Source organism: Nycticebus coucang, chromosome 3 (genome assembly GCF_027406575.1).
Source record: "Nycticebus coucang isolate mNycCou1 chromosome 3, mNycCou1.pri, whole genome shotgun sequence".
Classification (NCBI taxonomy): domain Eukaryota; kingdom Metazoa; phylum Chordata; class Mammalia; order Primates; family Lorisidae; genus Nycticebus; species Nycticebus coucang.
In genome coordinates this window covers 36,679,814-36,703,220 of record NC_069782.1, presented here as the reverse complement: position 1 = coordinate 36,703,220, position 23,407 = coordinate 36,679,814, and the positions used below count along the sequence as shown (strand labels likewise).

The 23,407-nt window shown below is 37.8% G+C and overlaps 1 protein-coding gene across 2 annotated transcripts in view; it reads left to right on the top strand.

The window, feature by feature from the left end:
• Positions 1–23,407, top strand: part of LOC128582307 (ALX homeobox protein 1) — a 234,209-nt gene that overhangs the window by 196,582 nt on the left and 14,220 nt on the right. Inside the window, exons 1-2 of one of the 2 annotated variants that reach the window (XM_053586069.1) lie at positions 17,107–17,478; positions 20,421–20,725. In XM_053586069.1, the coding sequence (XP_053442044.1) occupies positions 17,253–17,478; positions 20,421–20,725 (531 nt within the window). In that variant the 5' untranslated portion in view covers positions 17,107–17,252. Of the gene's footprint in view, positions 1–17,106; positions 17,479–20,420; positions 20,726–23,407 lie in introns of those variants that run through there. The other variant, XM_053586068.1, reaches the window with a different exon arrangement.

Genomic DNA, 23,407 nt, shown 5'->3' with positions numbered 1-23,407 from the left:
TTGCACCAATGATAACAAATACAAGACCTTCTAAAAAAGAACGTATATCATTCCGTGACAATCCTGTACAACTCAGTGGTGGATGGGGAAGTGGCAAAAAGAAGGTGAAAACTTCTGATTAATCCTTCAAGCTCCAGCATTCAAAATATATGACAAAGAGTTTATTTTCAAGAAGAATGGATACCTGGTTAAGTTACCAAGTGGATACAAAGTTTTGGATATTATATATAATATGTTTTATTATACATATTTTATAATTTTATCTTCTAATGAAGTTATCTTATTTCCCATCTGTAGAGTTTTTTAGTTCATGTAAAATAACTTCCAGAAAATTAATTCATGAAATAATGTAATGAATTCTGCATATACAGTTTCTTCTTCAGTTTAAATTTTGCAATACCTCTATTCAACATGGCTTTAGATACCAATAATAAATTTTAGTAAAATGCATATAAAATAAAATGTAACTGTTTTATTGACACCATTGAAGATAGTATAATGAGTAATTAATATGTTAATATCCTTTATCTTACCAGATTATTATAATTGAATATTTCAATGGTAAATCAATAGATGAAACATTCAAAATGAATAATGAAATGGTCTTCTTTAAATCTTAAATAATCTTAGAGTTATGATAAAAATATATATTTGGTTTAAATTGAAATGAAATACAAATTTAAATAATTATCAATGTAATGAATTGGACTTTTTCTCTAATTTTTCATTCAGATGTATATTACCCTTATCATTTATAAAGTTAGATGTTACTTTCTTCACATTACTTAGAAATACTTTATCATTTTAATTTTTTGTTAAATTGCCTTAAAGTATCATTTAAAAATATTTTCAAAGCTCAAACTTATCATTCTGTAATATTAATGCATTTTCTAAAATTGCAGACCAGTTTTCTTAAAGTCTTACTATTGTGTGATTAATGTTCTATCTTAGTAAACACAGCATGCAAAATGCTGTGCTCACGTTTAATGCTCATCAATCTATTACCCTCTGGGGTCTGGTACTTTTTTCGCAAAGCTAAATTCATAGTTCTCCAGTGACTTTTCATAGCTGTGTAGTCGCGTTGCTGTGTAACAGTATCCAGTTAACATTAGTTTTTTCCTTTCGTTTTTCCCACTTTTTATTAAAATACTCCTCTAGAAATGACTATCGACAGATGTAGAGATAAGTTTATGAATTTGTATCCCCCATCATTTTTTTGCATCCCTGTTGCATTTCTAACCTGTAAATCTTTTAGCTTGATGGAGATAGCAATGTTAATAAGCCTGGAGCTGTCAATCAATAAAGAAAACATAGATTCATATGTTGTGGCCTAGAAGTTCAGTCCCATGTGTAGCTGCTTTATGAACACACTGTGTAAACCTTTCACTAACAGTATCCACAAACCACCAAAATGATGGAAAATATTTTATCTCAGTTCATTGTAAACCCTGCAGGAGAAAACCCACATTAAAGCTGATATTGATGGGGTTTTATGGTTCATATACTCAAATCAATGAAGTGGAAACGCTAGCATGAGAAGTGAGATGCTTATGATTAAACTGATTTAGGACCTAAAAATAACTTTAATCTATAGTTTCCTTACTCTGTAATCTGCGTAATTGTTTCATAATACATAGTATATATTAACTTTGAAGAAAATGATTGGGGCCAATGTTCCTAAATTTGTGATAATTGATATATATGTCAATAAAATAGTTTCCTAATTATGGTGTCAAACTGAAAGTTCTTTATAGTGTTTTTATTGTGTTCAGCTTTAATATGATTATTTTAAACATCTTTCAAAGCTCAAATGTATCACTTTGTACTATTAATTTGTGTATGAAAATAGAAAAGATAAATTTAAATTTTTACCATTGAAAAGGATATGAAGAAAATAAAACCAAGAGATATGCTTTCTCCTCTTTACCTAAGGAGACATTTTGGCATATAATGTCCTTAAGATTCGGTGAAGTGAAAATCTGAGCCTATTTCAACACTTCGTTGGAACTGAGTTTTGGATTGACGATTGTGGACGTAGGCAATGCTACTATTCAAATACATGATCCAAAACGATTTGTTGTTCTTTCCTGAGTCCTACTCCAACTGCCTGCTATACCAATCATCATCAGCGACTTCTAGCTAGTTAGAATGGCAAAGTGAATCACTAATCACCAAAAGTGGGGTAAATGTTCTAGGCAGGATGTTTGGAGATTCCAAAATATATTATATAAAGACAGACTGCATTGCATTACAGAGAAACTCCATTTCAGAGGTTCACTCCAACAAGAATATCTTTGTGCACACAGCATTACACACTATAAGAGATACCATTAGGTGTTTGGGGGAAGCACTCCAAATCATTACTGGTATGGATCTTAATTTGTCATGTACCCATAACAATTAAAAAATTAAAAACAAAACATTTTTCTCTTGTTTCTCAAAACCTGGGTAGTGTCCATGCAAAGTTCAGACTTATAAAAGTAAACATTTAGGACATATTTTAATTATATTTTCCTGGTTGTATGCTATAATAAAAGTAGCTATACATTTCTTACAAAAGAGAAACACAATATTGCCCAACCTTTTGAAAAAAAAACTGCCATTCACATAATGAAGTGTCTAAGGTCTCTTCTTATTGTTATATTTCCTATGTTGTCATATTAGCTACCTCAGGCATTTTCTGTCATCTTAAAGACATCATCTTTAAATGATAGTAACTTTAAATTATTATTATATAGCTAGATAATTATTTATCATCTAGATTTGTAATTTTTATGACCGTATTGAGGAAAAAGTGAGTTATGTAACGAATACATATTAATTCAGGGAAAGAAGACCCCCAGGGAGCCTGTGGAATATCAGTTGTCAATTAATTTCTAACTAGTATCTACTCTAACCAACTGCTAACTCTAGTACTAAGAGTTAGTTAACTAAGATGCAATTCTACTATTTCAGTATATAATTAAATCTATTATCTACATGATATTTTGCTTACCTACATGGAGCTGGTTTTGCACAAATGATTGTGAAATTCATGTCAAGGCCCATTCTGACCAAATAATTATAATATAGATCTGTGCTGTGCATACATTAGCAACTAGACAATTGTGATTATAATTTAAATATGGTTAATCTCAGTTGAGATACTGCATACATGTAAAATTCATACAAGATGTCAAAGATATAATATAAAAAGAATATAAAATTTCCTAATAATATTGCTTAAAAAAATAGTATTTTTCTTTTGTAATGTGAATATTAGAAAATTTAAAATTATATATATGGTTAACATTATATTTCCATTGAATAGTACTGTCCTGTAAAATGATGTCGGTAGGGAATTTTGTTAAGATAGTAAGACAGATAGAGACTATAGAAAACAGGGAATCCTAGTTTATTAATGAAAGGGAATTTAGATTCTTTTAAACATAGTGAATATTTGAAGTAAAAAGGTAACTTGTGGTTCTAGACTTTGAGATGGCATAACTGAATTTACCTTCTCATTTCTTCTGATTCATTTGTTTTTATTTGGTTTTAATCAATGACCATCTTGCAATATTAAGTTGCAGTCATTTATGTCAATGTTGGTGAGAAAAAGGATTAATCTTTACCTTGTAAGTTATATCAGGCTTTCACATAGGTCAAGTTATTAATTTTCAAACGCATGGTTTGACCTGTGATCTAGATGGATTCTTATAATGAGAGCCATATTATATTTGCTTCCTATGGCATCATGAATCCTGTTTTAATCTAAGATAGAAAACATAAAAGCCAACTAAAGTTGCACAAATAAATATATTTGAAAGCTAGTAAATATAGTGTGCTTGTAACTTCCCAAAAAGCACATGATAGTCACATGGTTTATGTGGTATCTCTTGACAATCATTTACCTTTCCCTTTCAAATGTGCAATTCATCTACTATTCCTAGGAGCCAAAATTTTACCCTAATGAAAAATCCAAGTGAAAATTTTGATGTGACTTCTGATTTGTAACACATATTCCTGCTAGTACCTTAGGGCAAGGGAGCAAATAAGTGTCAATAAGCCCTCCCTAGTAGATCTGGAATGGCAACCAACCTGTGGGAAGAAACCATGAAGCCCCATTCAAGTTTGACAAGGAAAACTGCGTAAAGCACCGTGAGGACTGGCGCAGTGGGTGGTTGATGCTGAAGCATTGGATGGTAGAGGAAATGAGAGCTTCTCTGCTGCTTTTCATCTTTGCTTTAAGCCAGCAAGGGTGCCCAGACTGCTTTTTTACTTTTTACACAAACACCCAAATCTGATGAGAAAAAAAAAAAGTCAGTACATAATAGATGCACTATATGTGACACCACAGGTAAGCAAAACGGTCCTCAAATCATCTGCATGTGGCCCTTGGGGCAGGATGGACACCCTCCCTGAGAAGGCAATAACCAGGCTAGATGTTAGAGAAAGACCCTATCATTGAGGCTTTTGAGAAAAGTGAACCAAATCAATTAATAATAGAGAAAGAATATTTCCCCACTTATATTTAATATTTCCAAGGGAATATAATCTGCATAGCATCCTTGTATTTTACATTGCAATAGCAGAGGTGATAAACCACTTCCAATCCATGATTTCCTTATGAAGAAATATAGCTGTCAGTGGTGACCAAGTCAATAAATATGAAATGTTTCGAAAATTGAATATGTCATTGGAATTATTGAAAATTAATTTTCTCCTGCAAAGGCAGAAATACAGTCTTTCAAACTTGTATTATGATCCTCATAGAATTGGTCAAAATTAATATTGTACAATACGCATATAATATGGGCCACATAGTATATCTAAATTTTCTAATAATTACATTCAAATAAAAAAATTGGTACAATTAATTTAATAATACATTTTGTACTCGTATATTCAATATAGAATTCATGTGCAATTGCCCACTATTTTAATTGCACACATTTTATGGCCACCCTGTTTTTATTTTATTAAATAAAATGATAAAGACATTGTCTTATAGGAAAAATTTCAGATACATTAGCCTCCAAAGTTATATGTCATAGAGAAATAAAATATATTTTATATAAAAGTACATTAATTTTAGATTATTAAATTCTGTAAGTGTGTAACTAAAATACCTAAATATACATACTCAAAATTTTTTAAATGCGAACTTTATTACTTCAGTATGGATTTGAGGTTTATTACCAAAGTTACTGGATTCAAGATTTCATTACCAAAGTTCATCTATCAGCATAAAATTACAAGGAGCTATAGTAAGAGTGGGTTGGTTTCTCATCCCTCTCTGCATTATTCAAATTTGATTTAAACATGGATTTTCTACTAACTTCAAAAGAAACCAATGCTTAGAATAACTCAATGTGATACATAGAACAAAGTAAGAAATCAGCACAGCAATTTTGTTAAGTATATATTTTGGTATGAGGCATATGGAAGAAAGTCAAAAGCATGGTTTTTATAATCTGACTGTGCTGTGTTTTAATCCTTGCTCTGATGAGTTATCTTGAAGAAGTGACAAATCCTCTGAACCTGTTTGCTTACTATTAAGAAGCCCTTGGTTGAGTATATTGGGCATCATAAACACTCAAAATAGTGACTTAACTCGACACAGTGTACAATTCTGAGAACAATCATACAAAATTAAACCAAAGTTTCAGTAAGTACATTAAAATTGGGTCAATTCTACATATCATATTTGGGAAATATTTCCATGAGATAATAGGAAAATATTTTTAATAGATCTTTGAGAGTTGACTTCTCTTAGATTTGCCCTGAATGGAAGTAGAATTGATGCTTCAAATACATGCATCTTGAGCACCCTCCATTGAAAGTATGTAGAATACTTTGGAAATGTAAAAGGTATGTATTTCAAATAGCATGCTAACCTACTTTTTAACGTATGCATGTGAAAGATAAAGCTCTAGAAAATAAGTAAAAATGTCTGCACAAGAACTCTGTATGTAATGCTCTGTACTCCAAAATAAACCCAGAAAATGTTTCTTTACACTATCGGTGTCCCAAAGGGAGTGTCAGATGATTGATTGTGTTAGCTCACATTCTCTACCTTTTACTCCTTCCCTTGTAAAAGGAAATATCAGCTCATCAAATCTCTAGGGAGACAAAGAAAAGAATATGCATCCCTTGGTTTTCTTTCTTAACCTTCTCTCAGTGTTTAAAATGTACAATTATCCATAAACAAGTTTTTTTTTTTTGTATTAATCTAGATTCCATAAACAGTACTATAAGGAACTTTTAGAATCCTAAAAGGAACAAAAATTATTTGGGAGGTAGGAAGTATTAGTTTCAAATGGGACTGAACAGGAAGAGGGTGTTTTCATATTCAATTTAACTGACCTTGAAGGATGAATTGATGCTAAGGAAAGCATTTGGGGCCTGAATACATACCTGGGGAGATAACAGTGACATATCCAGGGAATGGAGACTAGAAAAGTCTAGGGATTAAATTACTGGACAAAACTGGTAAAGCTTGGTGAGAGAGACAGAAAATTAGTGAGAAAGGAGACTGGGAAGCAAGAGTTCATAAAACACCTTGAGAGCTGTCCAGCCAATCAGCTTTAGGTTATTTCTGTGATCTGTAAATGGAATACTGCTATTGGATGGTTTTCATAAATGGGAAGACAATAGTCCTTGAGGTCTATCCAGCCAATCAGCTTTAGGTTATTTGTGTGATCTGTAAGTGGAATATAGCTATTGGATGGTTTTCATAAATGGGAAGACAATAGTCTTTGAGGTCTGTCCAGCCAATCAGATTTAGGCTATTTGTGTGATCTGTAAATGGAATATAGCTATTGGATGGTTTTCATAAATGGGAAGACGATAGCATTCTCAGATAATGTAATTACCAATAATCATTGGTGTATATTAAAATAAAATTAGATGTGAGTAGGGGAAATATTAATTTAATTCAAGTATGAAATGATAATAAAGTTACCTACAGCAAAGTCTCTGTGTAATGAGTATACTGATTTGTTTAATAGAATTGTTAAGTTGAAGAAAAGTTAAATGACCTACAGTGCCCTTGGCCTTTCAGTCTATTTAAAGTTGATTAGTTGTTATGTGTAGTGATATTTTTTAAATCTGACTGAAGTTGCTTCCAAGTATAAACATTCGAAGGATCGTTTGTAAATGCTTTCCTCACAAGGACATTGATACAGACAGTGATTTCTTGATGAAGTTGTTCTACCCTAAGGAATGAATACTGTCAGACCTCTGGGAACATTATTCTGAGTCCTCTACATCTAGTAATGGCTGAAAAAGCTAGACTTTTTAACATTAGTTACCTGGCATATATTAGAATCAAGGAATTGAAAGGTCCTTCTGTCTTGGTCTATTACAGAATACCATAGTCTGAGTAGCTTAAATAGCAAACATTTATTTCTTACACTGCTAGAGGCTAGAATCCTGAGACCAGGGTGCCAGTATGGTTGGGATCATGGTCAAAACCTTCCTCCTGATTTGCAGAAAGCCGTCTTTTTACTGTGTCCTCACATGGTGGGGGCGCAGCATATAGAGCACTAATCTCATCATGAGGGCCCCACTCTCACACTGAGGCTTAGAGTGTCAACATGTGAATTTAGGGGAGACACAATGATGGCCTCATCTTAGAGAGCATATGATTTAATTGATAAGAATTGCATTTTTTTTTAAGAGACAGAGCCTCACTTTGTTGCCCTCAGTAGAGTGCAGTGCCATCACAGCTCACAGCAACCTCCAGCTCTTGGGCTCAGGGGGATTCTCTTGCCTCTGCCTCCCAAGTAGCTAGGACTACAGGTGCCCACCACAACGCCTGGCTATTTTTTTTGTTGTTGTTGCAGTCTGGCTGGGGCCGGGTTTGAACCTGCCACCCTCGTCTATGAGGCCAGTGCCCTACTAACTTAGCCACAGGTGCTGCCAAGAATTGCATTTCTATTAAACTTTTTCACTACTTAGTTTTATGAAAAGAATATTTGAAGAAGCTGAGGTCTTACAAGGTAACTGTGTTTGTTTTAGGTAGTTCTTGGGAGAGTCGAGAGTAGGACCCCAGTCTCTGGAGTCACAGAAGTCTTGGGAAACTTATGTTAGAGGTTATACCTTTATTTATATCCTAACTGAAGAGTAGTTTGGGGCAAGCACACTTACCTTAATGCTTTATCTCCTAAGTACTCATAATTACATATTTCATTTTTAATTTAAATAATTGAATTTGTTTTTGTTTTTAAGTAACTTCTTATTTCATAGCACCATTAGCTAATTATTTTTTCTATGTCCATAACCTTTATTTAAATGCTTTCCCATTATGAATTTTAAAAATCAAAACAATGACAAACATGCAAGCTTATCTTATGACCAGGCCCTGTTCGATATGCTTTAGATGCGTTAACATTGCTTGTTTTTGCTGCTGGTCTCCTCTCGGAGAGAGGTGTCATTCCTGGTCCTCATTGTGTCTTAGAATCCCAGCATCCCACAGCCAGCAGGTGGTAGAGCTGGATTAACCACACTGAGATGATTCTAGTCTGTACATTATTACACGTCTGATGTTACAGATGAAATAGATATGCATATACATTATGATAAAAAGTGTGTGTTATCTAAACTTGCCCTCCTTAAGAAATCCAAAAAATTATCTACATAATAAAATATAGGTATGTCAAATGAGACAACAGTTATGTGACTGAAGACACTTGCTTTCTAAGCGTAGTCTTTAATTTTAGCATAAGATGAAACGTAACAGAAATTTATTTCATTCTAATTTGGAAAATAATAGTACTATAATTTTCTTGTGAAGGAAACTCAGAGATGTAGACTAGTGTAGGCGTTAAGGACCTCATTTGGAAGCTTTGATTTGAAAAAGACTCGCAGGACACAGACACAGATTGACCCCTGCAACATATCTTGTCTAGCAGCGGGCAGCTTTGAGAATCAGCCCACATTAATCAGCCCACATAATCACCCCTATATTAATTATATAGGAAACTTTCATTGTTAAAATGTGTGTCTTTTACATTAAAAAAAACTATTTTGAACTCATGTCAATCAACGTAGTTCCACATCCGGGGCTAAACTGAATAAACTTAATCAATCTTTCTTAGGTCTTAGCTAAAAATCACTGACTCCTGTAATCATTTTCCTATGATATTGGTTTACAAATCCCTTTTGATTCAGCCACTGTACACTGGAAAAGCTCAAAATTATTATTTTTCTCTACAAAAATTATCTCCATAACATTTTTTAATTTGTTATATTTCTGCATAGTTCAGCCTGTAGGGAGTATCTGCTTTTTCCTGAGGTGTGACTGCTTCACTCCTGCTTGTTTTAGCTTTCTCAGAATCTGAGTCATGCTATAGTCTCACAATATCCTCAGATCTTGATTGTTCGGACCCTTAGAAGCCTTATTTCTGATCTTTTATATTTTTTAACCTTAATTTGCAACTTCGTGTTTGTCTCCATTGATTTGATCCTCTCATCCTACCTTTCCCCCAAATACTTGCATCCTGATTTTTATTGTTGTTGTATTCCAAAAATTTAACTATCAATCCTAATAATAGATAATTTGTAAAATTTGGTAAGTGCAATATCTATATTTGAACTTTTGGTAAAAATATTGAATAGAATAAAGATCCACCTTTAATGGATAATACTGAAGGAAATTTTTAAAGCATTGATTTACAGATTCCATGGTGTTTAATTCCAGAGTTAAAAGGTTGCATGATACTTTAATATCCTACACAGTTTTCCTCAACTGTGATCCAGCAGCTAGATACCAAAGAAGCTTGTATACCTTAAATGAAACATTGCCCATAGATCTGCTTTATTTCATAAGAAATGAAAATTTCTTTTAAAGTTTCTTTCTTCATTTTATCAAGATTTACATTTTTTAAACTGTAAGACAAGTATTCAAAGTTTGATTAACATCAGAAAGAATGTAAGATTAAAGGGCATTTGTCTTCAAAATACAATAATCAGTTTCTTAGACTTAGCTTAATTAATTTTAATTATTGAGCAATTTTTAAGCAGGAAAAGAATGACTGTATACGTCTCCCTCAAAAGTCCCGTTTGAATCAAATACAGTGTAAAAGAGTTTCAAGAACAATAGTAAAAAATGAAATCTCCTGAAATTATTTGGACTTTCTATAAGTAACTGCATTAAAAACATTTCCTCCAAACAAATTCCTTTTAAAATTACTCTTATAGTTCTTTTTAAAATATTGCACAAGGGTTACAAAATTCATTTGGGGACTTCTGAGCTGGGAGCCCAGAAGACATAATCTCAGAAGTCTCTGACAACTGTCAGCGAACGTCCTTGGATGTCCTGGGCGTCACTCCGCTAGAAATAATGTATCAGCTTTGTTTAATAAAAAGGGCATTTAAGAAATCTGTAAAGGTTAAAATGTTCTTACTGTAGGACATGATCTTGAGACTGGACCATGGCCTGATGTTTAACCATCTGGGGACATCTTGGAGGCTGAAACCCGGCATTCCCCAGAGAGGAGGAAAGGCTCTTTCTCTGTTGAAGGCAGGTAGTTAAGAGTGAGGTCTGCACTGCTTTTCACAAACACAGAGACACACACACTGTGTTATCAAAGAGCGTTCCCTGTCTCCTGCCATACTCCCCTGAAGCCGCAGCATTTTGTTATACGTATTAATTCTGATTGCCAACCTGAGAAACAAGAAGGGCACTGTCCTTACCAAGGGACGGTTAGGTGATCTATTTGCCAACGTCAATACTTGGATGGAAAGCTTAAAACATGTTGTTTTTCCAAGAGTTAAACTTTAAAAGGGGGAAAGCACTACCGATGAAATATTAGCGGCGAATCGGTTAACCGCTAACTCCTGTGTTCGTCCTGGCTCTTTTAAGTTTCCATAAAAAGCAAAACTTGGTTCTCTTTGCTCAGAGTAGAGGCTTCACACAGGCTGCAGGTGACCTCGCCTAACCATCGAGGTGGAGGCCCAGCTTTCAGCCCCAGGACCCCTCACCGCTGTCGCTCTGAGCTGGGCCCGCAGCGCGGAGGGTGGTCCCTCCCCGAGGTGCGGCCCAGGTGGCGGTCCACCCAAGTTTGTTCGCACACAGGTCGTCCCCAGGACCGGATCAGACAGGGCCAGCAGGTCGTCGGGCTGCGGCGCTGGCCGCGCGGGGCGCAGGCTCCGGGAGGGACGCGGTTCCGCGCGAGCGCAGCGGGCCCCGCCGACGGCCCGGGTCCCGCCCGCACCCGGGAGGGGCGTCCCACCAGCTCGGCTTTCCTTTGTGAGCCACAGAGAGCTTTTTGTTCAGAAACTCTACTTAATGATGTTTAGCAAGTTAAGACTCACTTATCAAAATTCACATCAGGAATCCATGTAGCTAGGGGCGGGCGAGGTAGGTTGGCAGATGAAAGGAGCGAGTGTGAATCTTTACCTTTCTCTGAAGCTCTTTGATGATTTTAGAAATAAAGCAGCTGGTGCTGTCTGCCCCGGACCCCGGTTATTTTTGTCTGTTTGCGTTTTTTTCCCTCCATTGAATTCGTAAGGCACCGAACCAAAGAGGTTAGGATAGTTCTGCGCCTACAGTGAGATGCGTTCTGAGCGCATCACGCGCTCTCTTGTCCCCAGGTAAAGACTATTCGGGCGTAAGAGCGGGCACAGGAGATTGGGACGTCCTCAAAGGGACTCTGCTGACCCACTGTCAGCACTTGCTTTGATTTTGCCTCTTGGCCATACTCTGGTCAAGCTCAAGTAAAGACCCTTGATTTTACACTTACGTTGTAGAATTCCAGGCCAAAGAAAAAACATCCATCATTTTGCCTCAGTTTCTATACTGAGATTTTCTTTAAGGAAATCTTTCCCTGAAACTCACTGAAAGCTCAAGGGGGGTATATGATGGAACATACTTTGGAAAAGCAGCAGCCCTGTCTTCAGACGTACCTATTAATCTTCAGATAGAAAATGTATTTTAATACGCTGAAGAGAAGTTTAAACAATTCATTAATCAAATAAAGCAGTAGAAAACATGTTCTAGATAAACAATAAATCGCTAGTGAAATTTGAGTTTATGAATTAAATACATTTAACTTACGCAGTATTTCAAATTATATGTGCCATAAAAACTCGAACTTTCACGATTTATTATGTTCAAGACTTTCTGAGACAATGACAACAGCCACAGAGAGAAATAAAGGTACCTAGACTACTGCAGCTGAATCATGATTTTTTTATATTTAAAATTAAATACATTGCAAAATAGAAATCAAATCCATTTCTCGCTCTTTTAAGAAAAAAGTAACTATGTGGAAAACTATTACTAAAACAAATTGAAATTCAGAAACAAACATACCTCTGAAAAATGAGGAATTTCTGAAACATCAAAATATTTGTTATTATTATTGAAATCAAGGTAAATTTAACTCACTATATTTGAACACCTTGTAAGGGCACAATTGAAAAACTTACAGGATCAATTAACATTCAGGTAACTGTATTCTAAAAGGCAGAAACCTTAAAAATGTCAAAAAGTTTTACATTACTCAGTAGGTATGTTTTCTGAAGTAGATGATGATGAATTGGCATAGATTTTAAAGAAAAGCCTAAATATTTCTTTGTGTGTATATTTTTATTTTGATGAAAACCTCTTGAGCTGCTTCAATGCAAAATATATTTTTATATCTGTTATGTCTGCAGAGCTGTGGGAAGGCTGAAGATGAAGCCAGGGAAGGAAAACAGCAGCAGAGCACACAAACATCAGGCCACCTGGCTTCTTGCCATGATACATGACATTCAATTATTTTAGTACTTTTTCATGAGAGTTTCCCTCCACCAGCTCCTCCTCCCTTCTCCAAACTGTAGCTTTGCTACATTTGGCATAGTTCGCCTAATTCAGCATGCATTTTTTTTTTCTAGATTTACTTCTAAGAAGCCCTAAACTTTTACTGCAAAAACAAAGTGCTAAAACTACATTCTAGCAATCTTATCTTGACATTCCCACATTGGCTAGAGAATTGTGACATTTCTTCAATGAGTTGAAGAAGTAAGGAACTAGAGTGCTCTTCTATTGCTGCTTTAATGTATGTACAGACATTTTTCATTTCCCCAAAACATATTAACATGGAGGGGAGAGACACTAAAAGCAGCTTTTAGTCTGAGAGAATTATTTTTTTAGGTAAAGTGAGTCAAACTGCCTCAGAGTGCCAATTGTCTACGTGAATTTTACATTCCAACGAAGCACCACTTTGGGGGACAACGATGTCAAATAGTCATTTTCAATGGACCTTCCAAACAATTTCAACTTATTCAATCACCATATTTCTAGGTTCTAAACTAAAGGGAACTGTTTAAAATAAGGAACGCTTTTAAAAACGCTCAAAATCAGTAGAAGAGCTGCCACCTAACAACAATCCATTCGGTTGCAGGACTGAAGTCAGATAAACCTTCAAAAGGCAGCATCAGAGTCATCACAAAATAGCCTTTCCACTCAATTAGTTAGGATCCAGTAATGCTGGAGGAATGATGTGCTTTACTCCAATGCTTCTTAATTACTACGGGTGAAAGCTTTTCAAAGCGGCTGGAGCTTGAAACCGCGATAGGTCTTGTTAACCCCCATTATTTCTCTTTCTCTACTCTTTGCCTTCCTCCTGACACCTCTCCTGGGCGCTGCTCTTCATCCCGGTCAAGGAGACGGGGAGCATCAGTGACTACCTGGTGCATGTGAAGGTACTGGAATCTCACTATTTCCTAAATCTTGTTTAGGCTTTAAGAGAAACTGATCTCTCCACACCTCAGACGTCTGCTACTCCACCCCACTTTCACTGCCTCCTGCAAGTGTTGGTGCCCACTGGGGAAAGTTTTGTGCAGGGAGCAAATGAGAAAGAGATACCTGACCGTTTATTCCTGTTAGATTTCTTGACTGACAGGAAAGAAGGAGAGCTGAATCCCGGATTTAGATCCCCAAGGTGAAGTGAAATGAACAATACTCTCAAAGGCAAAATAGAAGAAGGGTGGGGCAAAGAAGAAAAGGGGGGAGCCTGAGGGTGATGGGCTCAGCCTGCAGGCGTGAATTAAACCCTGAGGACAACTTGACCTAATAAATAAGGTCTTTCTACCAGCTGATTGCTCAGAACACTAGCCCCCAGGGTATGGGCCAAACTGACTGATTGGAACTGGGGAAGGTTTTAAAAGCCTTCTGAAGAGATAGGGGCCATGGTGATCTGGATGGAGTAGTTGAAAGCATTTGTCAAAGTACTATGGTCAATTTCCAAGGAAGTCACCCTCCAAGCATCAGGCAGAAAGAGCACAGGTGGATCTTAAGGAAGGTGAGACAGCCTTCCATCTGCTTTCTTCTCCCTGTATTTCTGGAAATTATTATTATTTTAACTAGCATTGTTTCGATTTGTTATTAATGCTCCTATCTCCAGAGCTGTGTCATTACTATAAACTCCATCTCAACCTCTCAAAATCCATCTAATGCAGCTCTTGGCAACCCAAGACTGAGCTTCTTGCCAAAAATTGCAGATTAAACATTCGTTATGGGAATTTGCTATTAACTGTTCCCTCTGTTATGGGCACATGTGGTTACATGTCACAACACAAGCAAGGCTCCACATAATAGATTTGCATTTCCAGGAGGCTTCTTTGGGTATTAAGTGGGGTTGGTAACACCTTACACCCCGTTGCTCCAACCACTACTATCAAAAGTGAGGTTGAGTAATGAATTGGAAACTAGTTTACTAGGAAGCTGTTGTCCTTAGCTCCTAATTAGATTTTTCTATGAGTTGGGCTGCTCTTGGTATATAAGTACTCTAGAACTTGCACGGTATGTTTTTCATTTAAAAAGACATAGAATATTTTTAAGGAAATTTGGGGCTTTTAAGACATTTATAAACAAGCTGACCGAGGTCACGGAGATAACTAAGTTTATAAATCATTGTATATTTCCGAATCATCAATGGGCGTTGATCTCGCTGCTGTGAAATTCTGAAAAACCAAAGACCATTTCTCTTATCATCCCTTGTATATTAGAGAAAATCAGACTTTAAGAATACCTGAAAGTAGGAAGGTACAGACGGGGATAGGAGAGGACCGAAAGTCTCCAACCCATCCAGGACTGAGTGACACCCAAAGTTCCAACAAGGACTCCCAGGGAAGCGCAAAACTGCAGCTCCTGCTCCAGCAGGGTCTGAACGCCCAGAGCCCCCTATCTCAAGAGTTTCCGTGACTTTTTTTTTTTTTCTTTTGTACCGGGGCTGGCCTCACAAAGTCCAGGAGGTTGCACACTCAACCCGCCTTTCTTCTTAAGCGCAATTCTCTAGTGGTTTTCTTGAACCACACCCCCATTGAGATTGAAAAATTTGCTGTTGGTGCTGGGGGCACCGCTCTGGAGATAGTAAAAATAATACAGCGGAAGCTATTTAATCCCAGCCGTAGCGTCAAGTTGCCCTAACCCGAGTGCGCACTGAAGGCCACGCTGAGCGCAGCACCGCATGAACTCGGTTTAGGCTCCTCTTTGGGAGAACCGTCTCGGTGGTCCTGGGCCGCACCAGGCTGCTGTTCCCGGCCTGTTTCTCGGTTCCGTCAGGTTGGATCTGGGTGCTTCGGAGCAGTGCTCGGGGATTGTTCCTCCCTGGTTGCAACCTGATTGGGCCTCGGAGAAGTTCTCAACAGTGAGAAGAGGGTCAGCCAAGACCCTAGAAGAGGGTGGAAAATCCCAAACCTATACGGATGTCTGCCAGAGTTGGAGTTGGCTTCACCATCCCCAGAGCCCGGGCAGGCCGGCGGTGCTCAAGCCACGGCATAATTGCCAGGCGGGACCCAGTAAACCGGACGGCTGCCACAAGGGCCAGGGCCGAGAAAGGTGGTATCGGGAGGCAGTAACCAAGGCCTCCAGTTCCACACTGCGGTGTTTCTTATCAGATTTGCTAATTTAATGGGCCTGCTGCAAATGACTGCCTTTTTGTACCTGGGGCACTGAACGTATTTCCCCACAATGCTGCGGACTTCTAGGAAGCCAGAGTGGGGCCCCAAGTCACAAAGAGGGTCTTTCAACCCAGCAGTGCTGTCCTGCCTGCGGTACCATCCCCTCCGGCGGAAATGGAGGCCCTGGCTCTATCCGCGCCTGGGACGCAGCGCAGCGAGAGTGCCCAGCTCCACGCGCGCCCCACGGGCTGCCCGCACGCGCTTTTTAGAGTAATTCCACCGCGGCTATTTAAAAGGAAACGTAATATTAAAAAAAAAAAAAAAAACCACAAGGCGAAAACCTTCTTCCTCTTCTTCACAAACCCTTTGTGTAACTAGCCTCCCTCTGGCCTGGACTAAAAGCGCTTTAGAGGCACTTGTCCTAATGAAGTTTCTTACCTTATAATTCGGGTCTAAGGATAAAATTGTGGACCAAAAGCAGGAGTGGGAAATTAGTTGGTATTGGCCTACAATAATCGATTCAGTGCCTCTTGCTCAGCCTCCCTCTCCCACCCATTGCCACCGCTTCCACACGCCGAAGTATTCCAGGATAGAAGGAAAGGCCGCAGCCTCGCAAAGCGCCCAGCGCGCCCGGACGCCAGAGCCTCTCCCGGTTAGAAGCAGCAGCAGCCCCTACCACCGCGGGTCCAATTAATAGCTGCCAATGCATCCGGTTCCTTGAGCTTCTGATTAATGTGGATCTTTCACGTAAACAATTTACAGATGAAATAAAAGCCCTTTAGACCAATACTCCCTTTCAAGTTCTTAAGAGCCTCTAAATCTTTCTGGTAGTAAGTGGACGGCGTGGGGGCGGGGTGGGGACAGGGTGCGGGGCGGGTAGCCCCGGAGGCCGCGGAGAGCGGGGAGTGGAGAGTTAACTGTTTTGCATCTCACCGAGCTCTTCCGAAATGCCAGTCCACTGTCGCGGCGGCAGTGTTTCTGGGTGTCGGGGCCTCGTCTCTCCTGCCATTTGTCTGAAATGGAGCTGTCTGTCCGTCTAACCTAGGCCTGGACGCGCCCCGCCTGGGTAGGAGACGAAGGTGGGGGCTAGGGTGGGGGCGGAGGGGAACCCGGGGTGGAGTTAGTCGCCTGCCTATTTTCATATTCATTAGAACTGGGAGGTTGCCCGAGGAGCCCAGCTGAGTTTCAAGATATAAAAGCAACTTCGGGTGCCCGGGTTGCAACCGGGACGTATTGAAGGGCCGGGAGAGGGGCAGCTCCCGGCGCCGCAGTGCTGGTCTCCCTGCCCTGCCCTCTGGCCCTCCCTCCTCCCGCCCACTTGCTCCCTCCCTCAGCTCTCCAGCCTCCGCGCCCGGGCAGCTCCTCCACAGCCTTCCAGGATTATGGAGTTTCTGAGCGAGAAGTTTGCCCTCAAGAGCCCGCCAAGTAAAAACAGTGACTTTTACTTGGGCGCTGGAGGCGCGTTGGAGCACGTTATGGAGACGCTGGACAATGAGTCCTTTTACAGCAAAGCGTCCGCAGGCAAATGCGTGCAGGCCTTCGGGCCCCTGCCCCGCGCGGAGCATCACGTGCGCCTGGAGAGGACCTCGCCCTGTCAGGACAGCAGTGGTGAGTCTGTGGAGCTCCAGCGGGTCTCCGCAGCCGAAGTGCGGGGCCCGCCGGGCTCGCAGGGCGGGAGGAAGCCCGAGAAGGGCAGCGAGAGAGAGGGCGGGGCGGGCAGCGCTGCAGGACGCGGCGTCGCAGCTGCTGCGCCTTTGGGGAGTCCGAGAAAGGATCCCGCGGCGTGTGGCCTCTGCGCGGGTCTCCTTTCCGTGTCGGCGCGTGTTCCTACTGTCCTGCAGTCCCTCTGTCTTGGACCCTGCAGAAAACCGGTACTGCGATGGATAGAACGTAAATGAGTCAAGGCGGATCGCTCCCCTGCGAGCTCGCCGGCTGAAATCGGCCGCAGCTAGTTAGAGTTTCCGAATAGAAAAAACCTTTGAACTCTTTTAGGTCAAAAACAAACACCCCACCCCACCCAACTTTATTTAACAAGACATGGAGATAATTTACCCTGTGAGGTTGGAGAATTGCTAGAATATTAGTGTATGTGAATTTGAGATTTCTGCTTTTGTGTGTTTGCGTAAAACACGCGTTACATTTTTGTTAAATGCCAAATCACTTTAAATAGCTTCGGGCGAAGCTATTTATAATCGATATAATCACTCATTCCCAGATTCTCCACCTAAGAAGCCTTTGAAATGCTCCTGGATGAAAACTTCAACTTTGAATGCCCAAGTATCTCAAAGTCAAAATGTTATCAAAACAAACCATCTATCTTTTCTATCTTGTAACTCAATACAAACCTATTATTTCAGATCTTGACGGCTAAAGTACGTTTACAGTTCCAGGAGAACTTTTCCTTATCATTGTATATATTCCACAGTTAAGCTGTAAGGAGCGGGTTGCTTTAAAATAACAAACGAATTAAGTGTGAAATATTTACAACAAGCCTCTTGCCCTCTGTTTTAATGGAGATTCAATATCTGGCAACACTCCGGATTGTAGAAACTCATTTTCCAAATATTTAACACAAAAGACTTTTTAAAAAATTCTCATATTTTACTTATTTTATTCAACGTTGTTGACTTGTAAGAGTAAACCAAAAATAAAAGCGCAGATGATTGAGGAAATACTCGGTTAAATCGTTTCAGTCATTTAGTTAGAAAGACTCGAGGAACGAATTTTTATTATTCATACGCTGAGTTTGTGGTTTCCTGGCTGTGTTTTAGACCTCACTGTCTGCTTTTGGGGAATTCTTAGCTGTGTGCGTGAAGTTATGAATCGGCGGGACTCTGGTTAATGGTTCTGTAGTGTGTTGTGTTGACTTCGGGGGATGGGCTCAAATGTAATACTTTATTTTAAATAGTCGGAAATCCAGAAAAGGAAGAGAAATAGATGATGTTTGATACTACTTTTGAATGAATAATCACACTGTTAACATGAATTTTACTGACGCAGTATCAAGCAGATGCGTTCAGGCAGCAGCCCGCTTAGTTTAGGAAAGATCGTTTCTCCTGAGATGCCCTTAGCCTCGGCTCCGCTTCCCCTCCCCCATCCCTAATTGCCGAAGTTCCCCCTTTTAACTTTGCCCTCCAAGACAAAACCATGTTGTTAATCGGTCTTGGCTCTTCTTTATATTTAGTTAAACATCACATCTTCCTTTGCGTGAAAGCAATTAGGAATGATTTTTTTAAATTGACAAATTATAGTTGTATGTATGTTTGGGGTACGAAGTAATGTTATGATTTTTGAATGGAGCGTAGAATAATTAAATCAGCCTAATTAACTCAGCCATCACCTCAAATATTTGACATGTTTTGTGATGTGAACATTTGAGATTTACTCTGAGTGACATTGAAATGCACAGTACTTAATTATTAGCTAAGTGATACAGGCATTAAAGCTTAATACGTTTATATCACGATTAAAATGGCTGTAACATACATTATGGAGAATAATTTAAAAACAGAAACAAATCAGAAACGTATGAACAGCCATTGGAAATTATAGTTAAGGCTGAGATGACTTTAATAAATGCCTCCCATTTGACTGTGTGCTTGCGTGTGTATTTCTCTGTGTGTGGCATTATGTGATATATATTTTTTGTTTTTATATCATGCTGCAAGCATGCAATCAAATCTGAAGGAAATTACTGAAATTAAAACATCCCTTAGCAGAATTCCAGATGCCAACCTATATAATATTTTAAAAGATGTTTTAATCTAAGTTTTGATTTCATTGCATTAGCAAACAAAAAAATAAAGGTTTTTGTCCTAAAACTATTTCAGGAGTTAAGCAGAAATATAAAATATTTTTTAAAGAGCTACAAGATGAATTTTTAAGGTTAAAATGTCTGCTTCAATCTTACTTTCTATACAAAGCACTTCCAGAAATTGATGTGAATTTCATTGTTTCAACTAAGGAGATATCTTTTTGGACAAAAAGGCAGATGCAAACATAAATATATACATATATGTGTATATATATATATATGAAATAATCAAAATAGAGTGAAACAATGCCACATCTAAAGTCTATAGTTAATAGTTTTTGCAAGGAGGGGGATAATGACTTGGAGAGTGATATTACAGATATTACTTAAAATTGAAGTATCTTTTCTGAGCCATGTAAGTAAGCTAAATTTTGTCTGCTGTGAATAAATATATGACTCATTCAGTTTGCTTCACTTTTCAAAAATCATGGACACTTAGGCTTTTTTATAAAACCCTGGAGCATCATATAATTTGACTACACAAATCCCATTTAATGAGATTATGTTTTTTGCGCATAAATATTACTTTTACCCCGTGTGCACATTCTAAAATGTTTTTTAAACCTTTCCCACAGTGAATTAATACTTGTATATCATGTGATGATTGACTTAAAACTATTACAATAAATCATTAACAAACTGATTTCCTGATGCTCTAAATTACTTCTACTTAATTCTTTCACCCAGATGCATTTCAGAATCCTGAGAACTGTCATTCATTTCCTTCTGGTTACAGTGAACTATGGCATCACTAAAGTAGAAGGACAAGCCCTTCACACGGAACTGAACAGAGCTATGGACAACTGTAACAGTCTCCGAATGTCCCCTGTGAAAGGGATTCAAGAGAAGGGAGAACTGGATGAACTTGGGGATAAATGTGACAGCAACGTATCCAGCAGTAAGAAGCGGAGACACCGAACTACTTTCACCAGTTTGCAGCTGGAGGAGCTGGAGAAGGTCTTCCAGAAAACCCATTACCCAGATGTCTATGTCAGAGAACAGCTGGCTCTGAGGACAGAGCTCACCGAGGCCCGGGTCCAGGTAGGAGCCAGATGGAGGCCTTCAGGGTGGGGTAGAAGAGGAAAAGCACGAGAGTAGTTGAGTGCATGCATTTTGCCTACTTAGAACCCTGTAATACACATGAATGTAGGTCCACTAAAATTCCTTTATTCCTTCCAAAGGATTTAACAACTCACACCAAACAGAAAACAAAAGAACACTTGAATTACTGCATAGACACAAAAATGAACAATTATTTAAAAAGAACAATAGATCTCTGATTGTAAAGTGCAATTTTTAAAGGCTGTAAAACAAAATTATGGTTATTCTTTTAATAATTGATATATTTAATTTTGTTTTTCTGTATCGTCAGTCATCGAGGTTCTTTTTAGGTTATATACTGACTCTTTGTAAGTTATTTGCATAGTAGTTCATAAACATATAATTCTGGGGGGGGCGGAGGGTTTACAGGCATAGTAAAATAAAAAATGAAACAATCCCAACTCACAGTTGTTGTTTGAACTATAAAATATCTTCACTGTACTTAATTAACAAAAGATCAAATAGGTCATTTACAATTTTCTAGCCCCAGTGGTTGTCGATGTGTGTTATTCCATTATACTTTCTAAAATCTAGATAGATTGCATGTTTTTTGTAAAGGCAATAGAAATAATGGGCTTAAAGTAACATTTTTTTGAATTACTCAATTATGTTTATAAGATGTATTCAAATCATCACACTAGATCATTTAGTTAATGTTTAATAATTTGAAACATTTTAATAATTAACTTAAACGTTTTAATAATTTGAAAAAGAAAAATCATTCCAGGTATATTTCTACATCTTTAGAGTATTTTATTTTCACTACAATTAGATATTCTTAAACTGTATTTTATTATTTCTCAAGCAGTGACTTTAAAATGCAATATTAATTCAGGAGAATGGCCTTTTCTTTTGTGTGAGTTTTCACTACTCTAGAAAAATGCTTTGGCATTCCTATTAACCACTGAATGGAGAAATGAACAAAATAGTGAAAAATTTTGGTCTGAGTGAAGGAACAGTATTCCTTCTGAAGATTAAGCCATTGTTAGGCTCTTACATCATTAAAGACAACATCTGGTGGTGCAGGGATAACAAGCAGCAGATTTCTACTTGAGTTTGTGGAAGCAAATAGTTACTTTATCTTAGTTCAGGAAGTAAATATATGGAAAGTTGACACTAATGAAAAATTTTGGAATTGTCAAATACTAACACCAGTCCCACATATGTGGTTTTTGTGTCTGTATCTATTTAAATTAGTTATACTTATAACCATAGAAAAATAAGTTTGTATACGGAGTGATCAGCTGTGCACCCTACGTGTTTTCCCCTTAACATTTCATCAAGTTCTGATTAATTCTTGTCTAAGAATGTGCACAGAGAGCCAACCTGAACATAATTTACACAGATTGTTCTCTTCCCTGCTTTTCATATGAGAGTGGTAATTGGCACTTATTTTAAGGAGATTGTCAAGGTCTTTTTGGCAGTGGTAAAAAAAAAATAATAAATAAAAACCTCCTTATTAAATTCCCTTTGTGTGTTCCTGGTGTGTGGCTGTGGAGACAGCAAGAAAATATGATTTGTTTTGTTTTGTTTTTGTCTTGAGCCCTGGTAATAATAGCTTTTACGCGTTTTCCAGCAGTGTACTACAGATAGTGCTCTTTGTCTTATTTTAATTGCTGAATATTCTCCCAAATGCTATATTGCCCTAACTGTGAAGGTAAAGATAGAAGATTAGAACTGATTCAGAAAAAGGGTAAAAATTTCAAGTAAATTTAATGTAAGCCTTTTTACAACCTGCATCTTTATATTTCATTTCTAGTTTCTTTTTAAAATATTTTATCAATTTGGAACACAGCTGTCTAAGGAGACTGAAGAGATTCCCAAAAGCTGCTCATGGGATGTTCACTCAACAAAATCAAAGTCTGCATACATATTGAATGTAATTTTTGGTATCTCCTTTTAACACATGATGTTCAAATGAAGATTTGGCGTGCTATAAGTATAAATAAATGGGTATTAAGCCCTCTGGGAAAGATGGTTCTTATGTTAAGAACTTCTAATAGATAGAGAAATTGTAGAAGGCAGGTTAGTGGTCCAGTAGAGGCTTCGTTAACTTTTTTGACACTTAATTTTGTCTTCTTGTTTCTTTTTTTTACTTATATTATCTATTAATTGGAGAAATGATTATGAAAATATCTGAGGATTTCTCATAAGGGAAAATAAATAAGTGACATGAATTATGTAATAAGCACATATGTGTATTTTAAAACCATAGGTCAATTTTAGATGGTTCTGTTTTACCGATCATCTTTATCAATCTCAATATATGTAATCTTATTTTTCTCTGTTTCTAAATGGCCACAATATTGTCACTGCTGCCATATGGCTTAGATATATTATGTGGAAATTGTTATAAAGTTATTTTATGAGATGTGTAAGATTATAAGCACAAGCACAAGAAAGAAGAGTCTTTACTTTGTTACGTGTTTTAAAGATAATTTTTAATAGACCCAGATATTAACTAGGTAATAGATTGGCTAGATCTAAATTATAGGATAAATGTCTCCCATACTTGCAGGCTTTCTTAGAGGAAGATTATTCATGATTATATGGAGATAGAAGGAGTCCTTAAGATCACATAATCTAATTCCTTTTTGTTTTTCATAAATGTAAAATATAGAA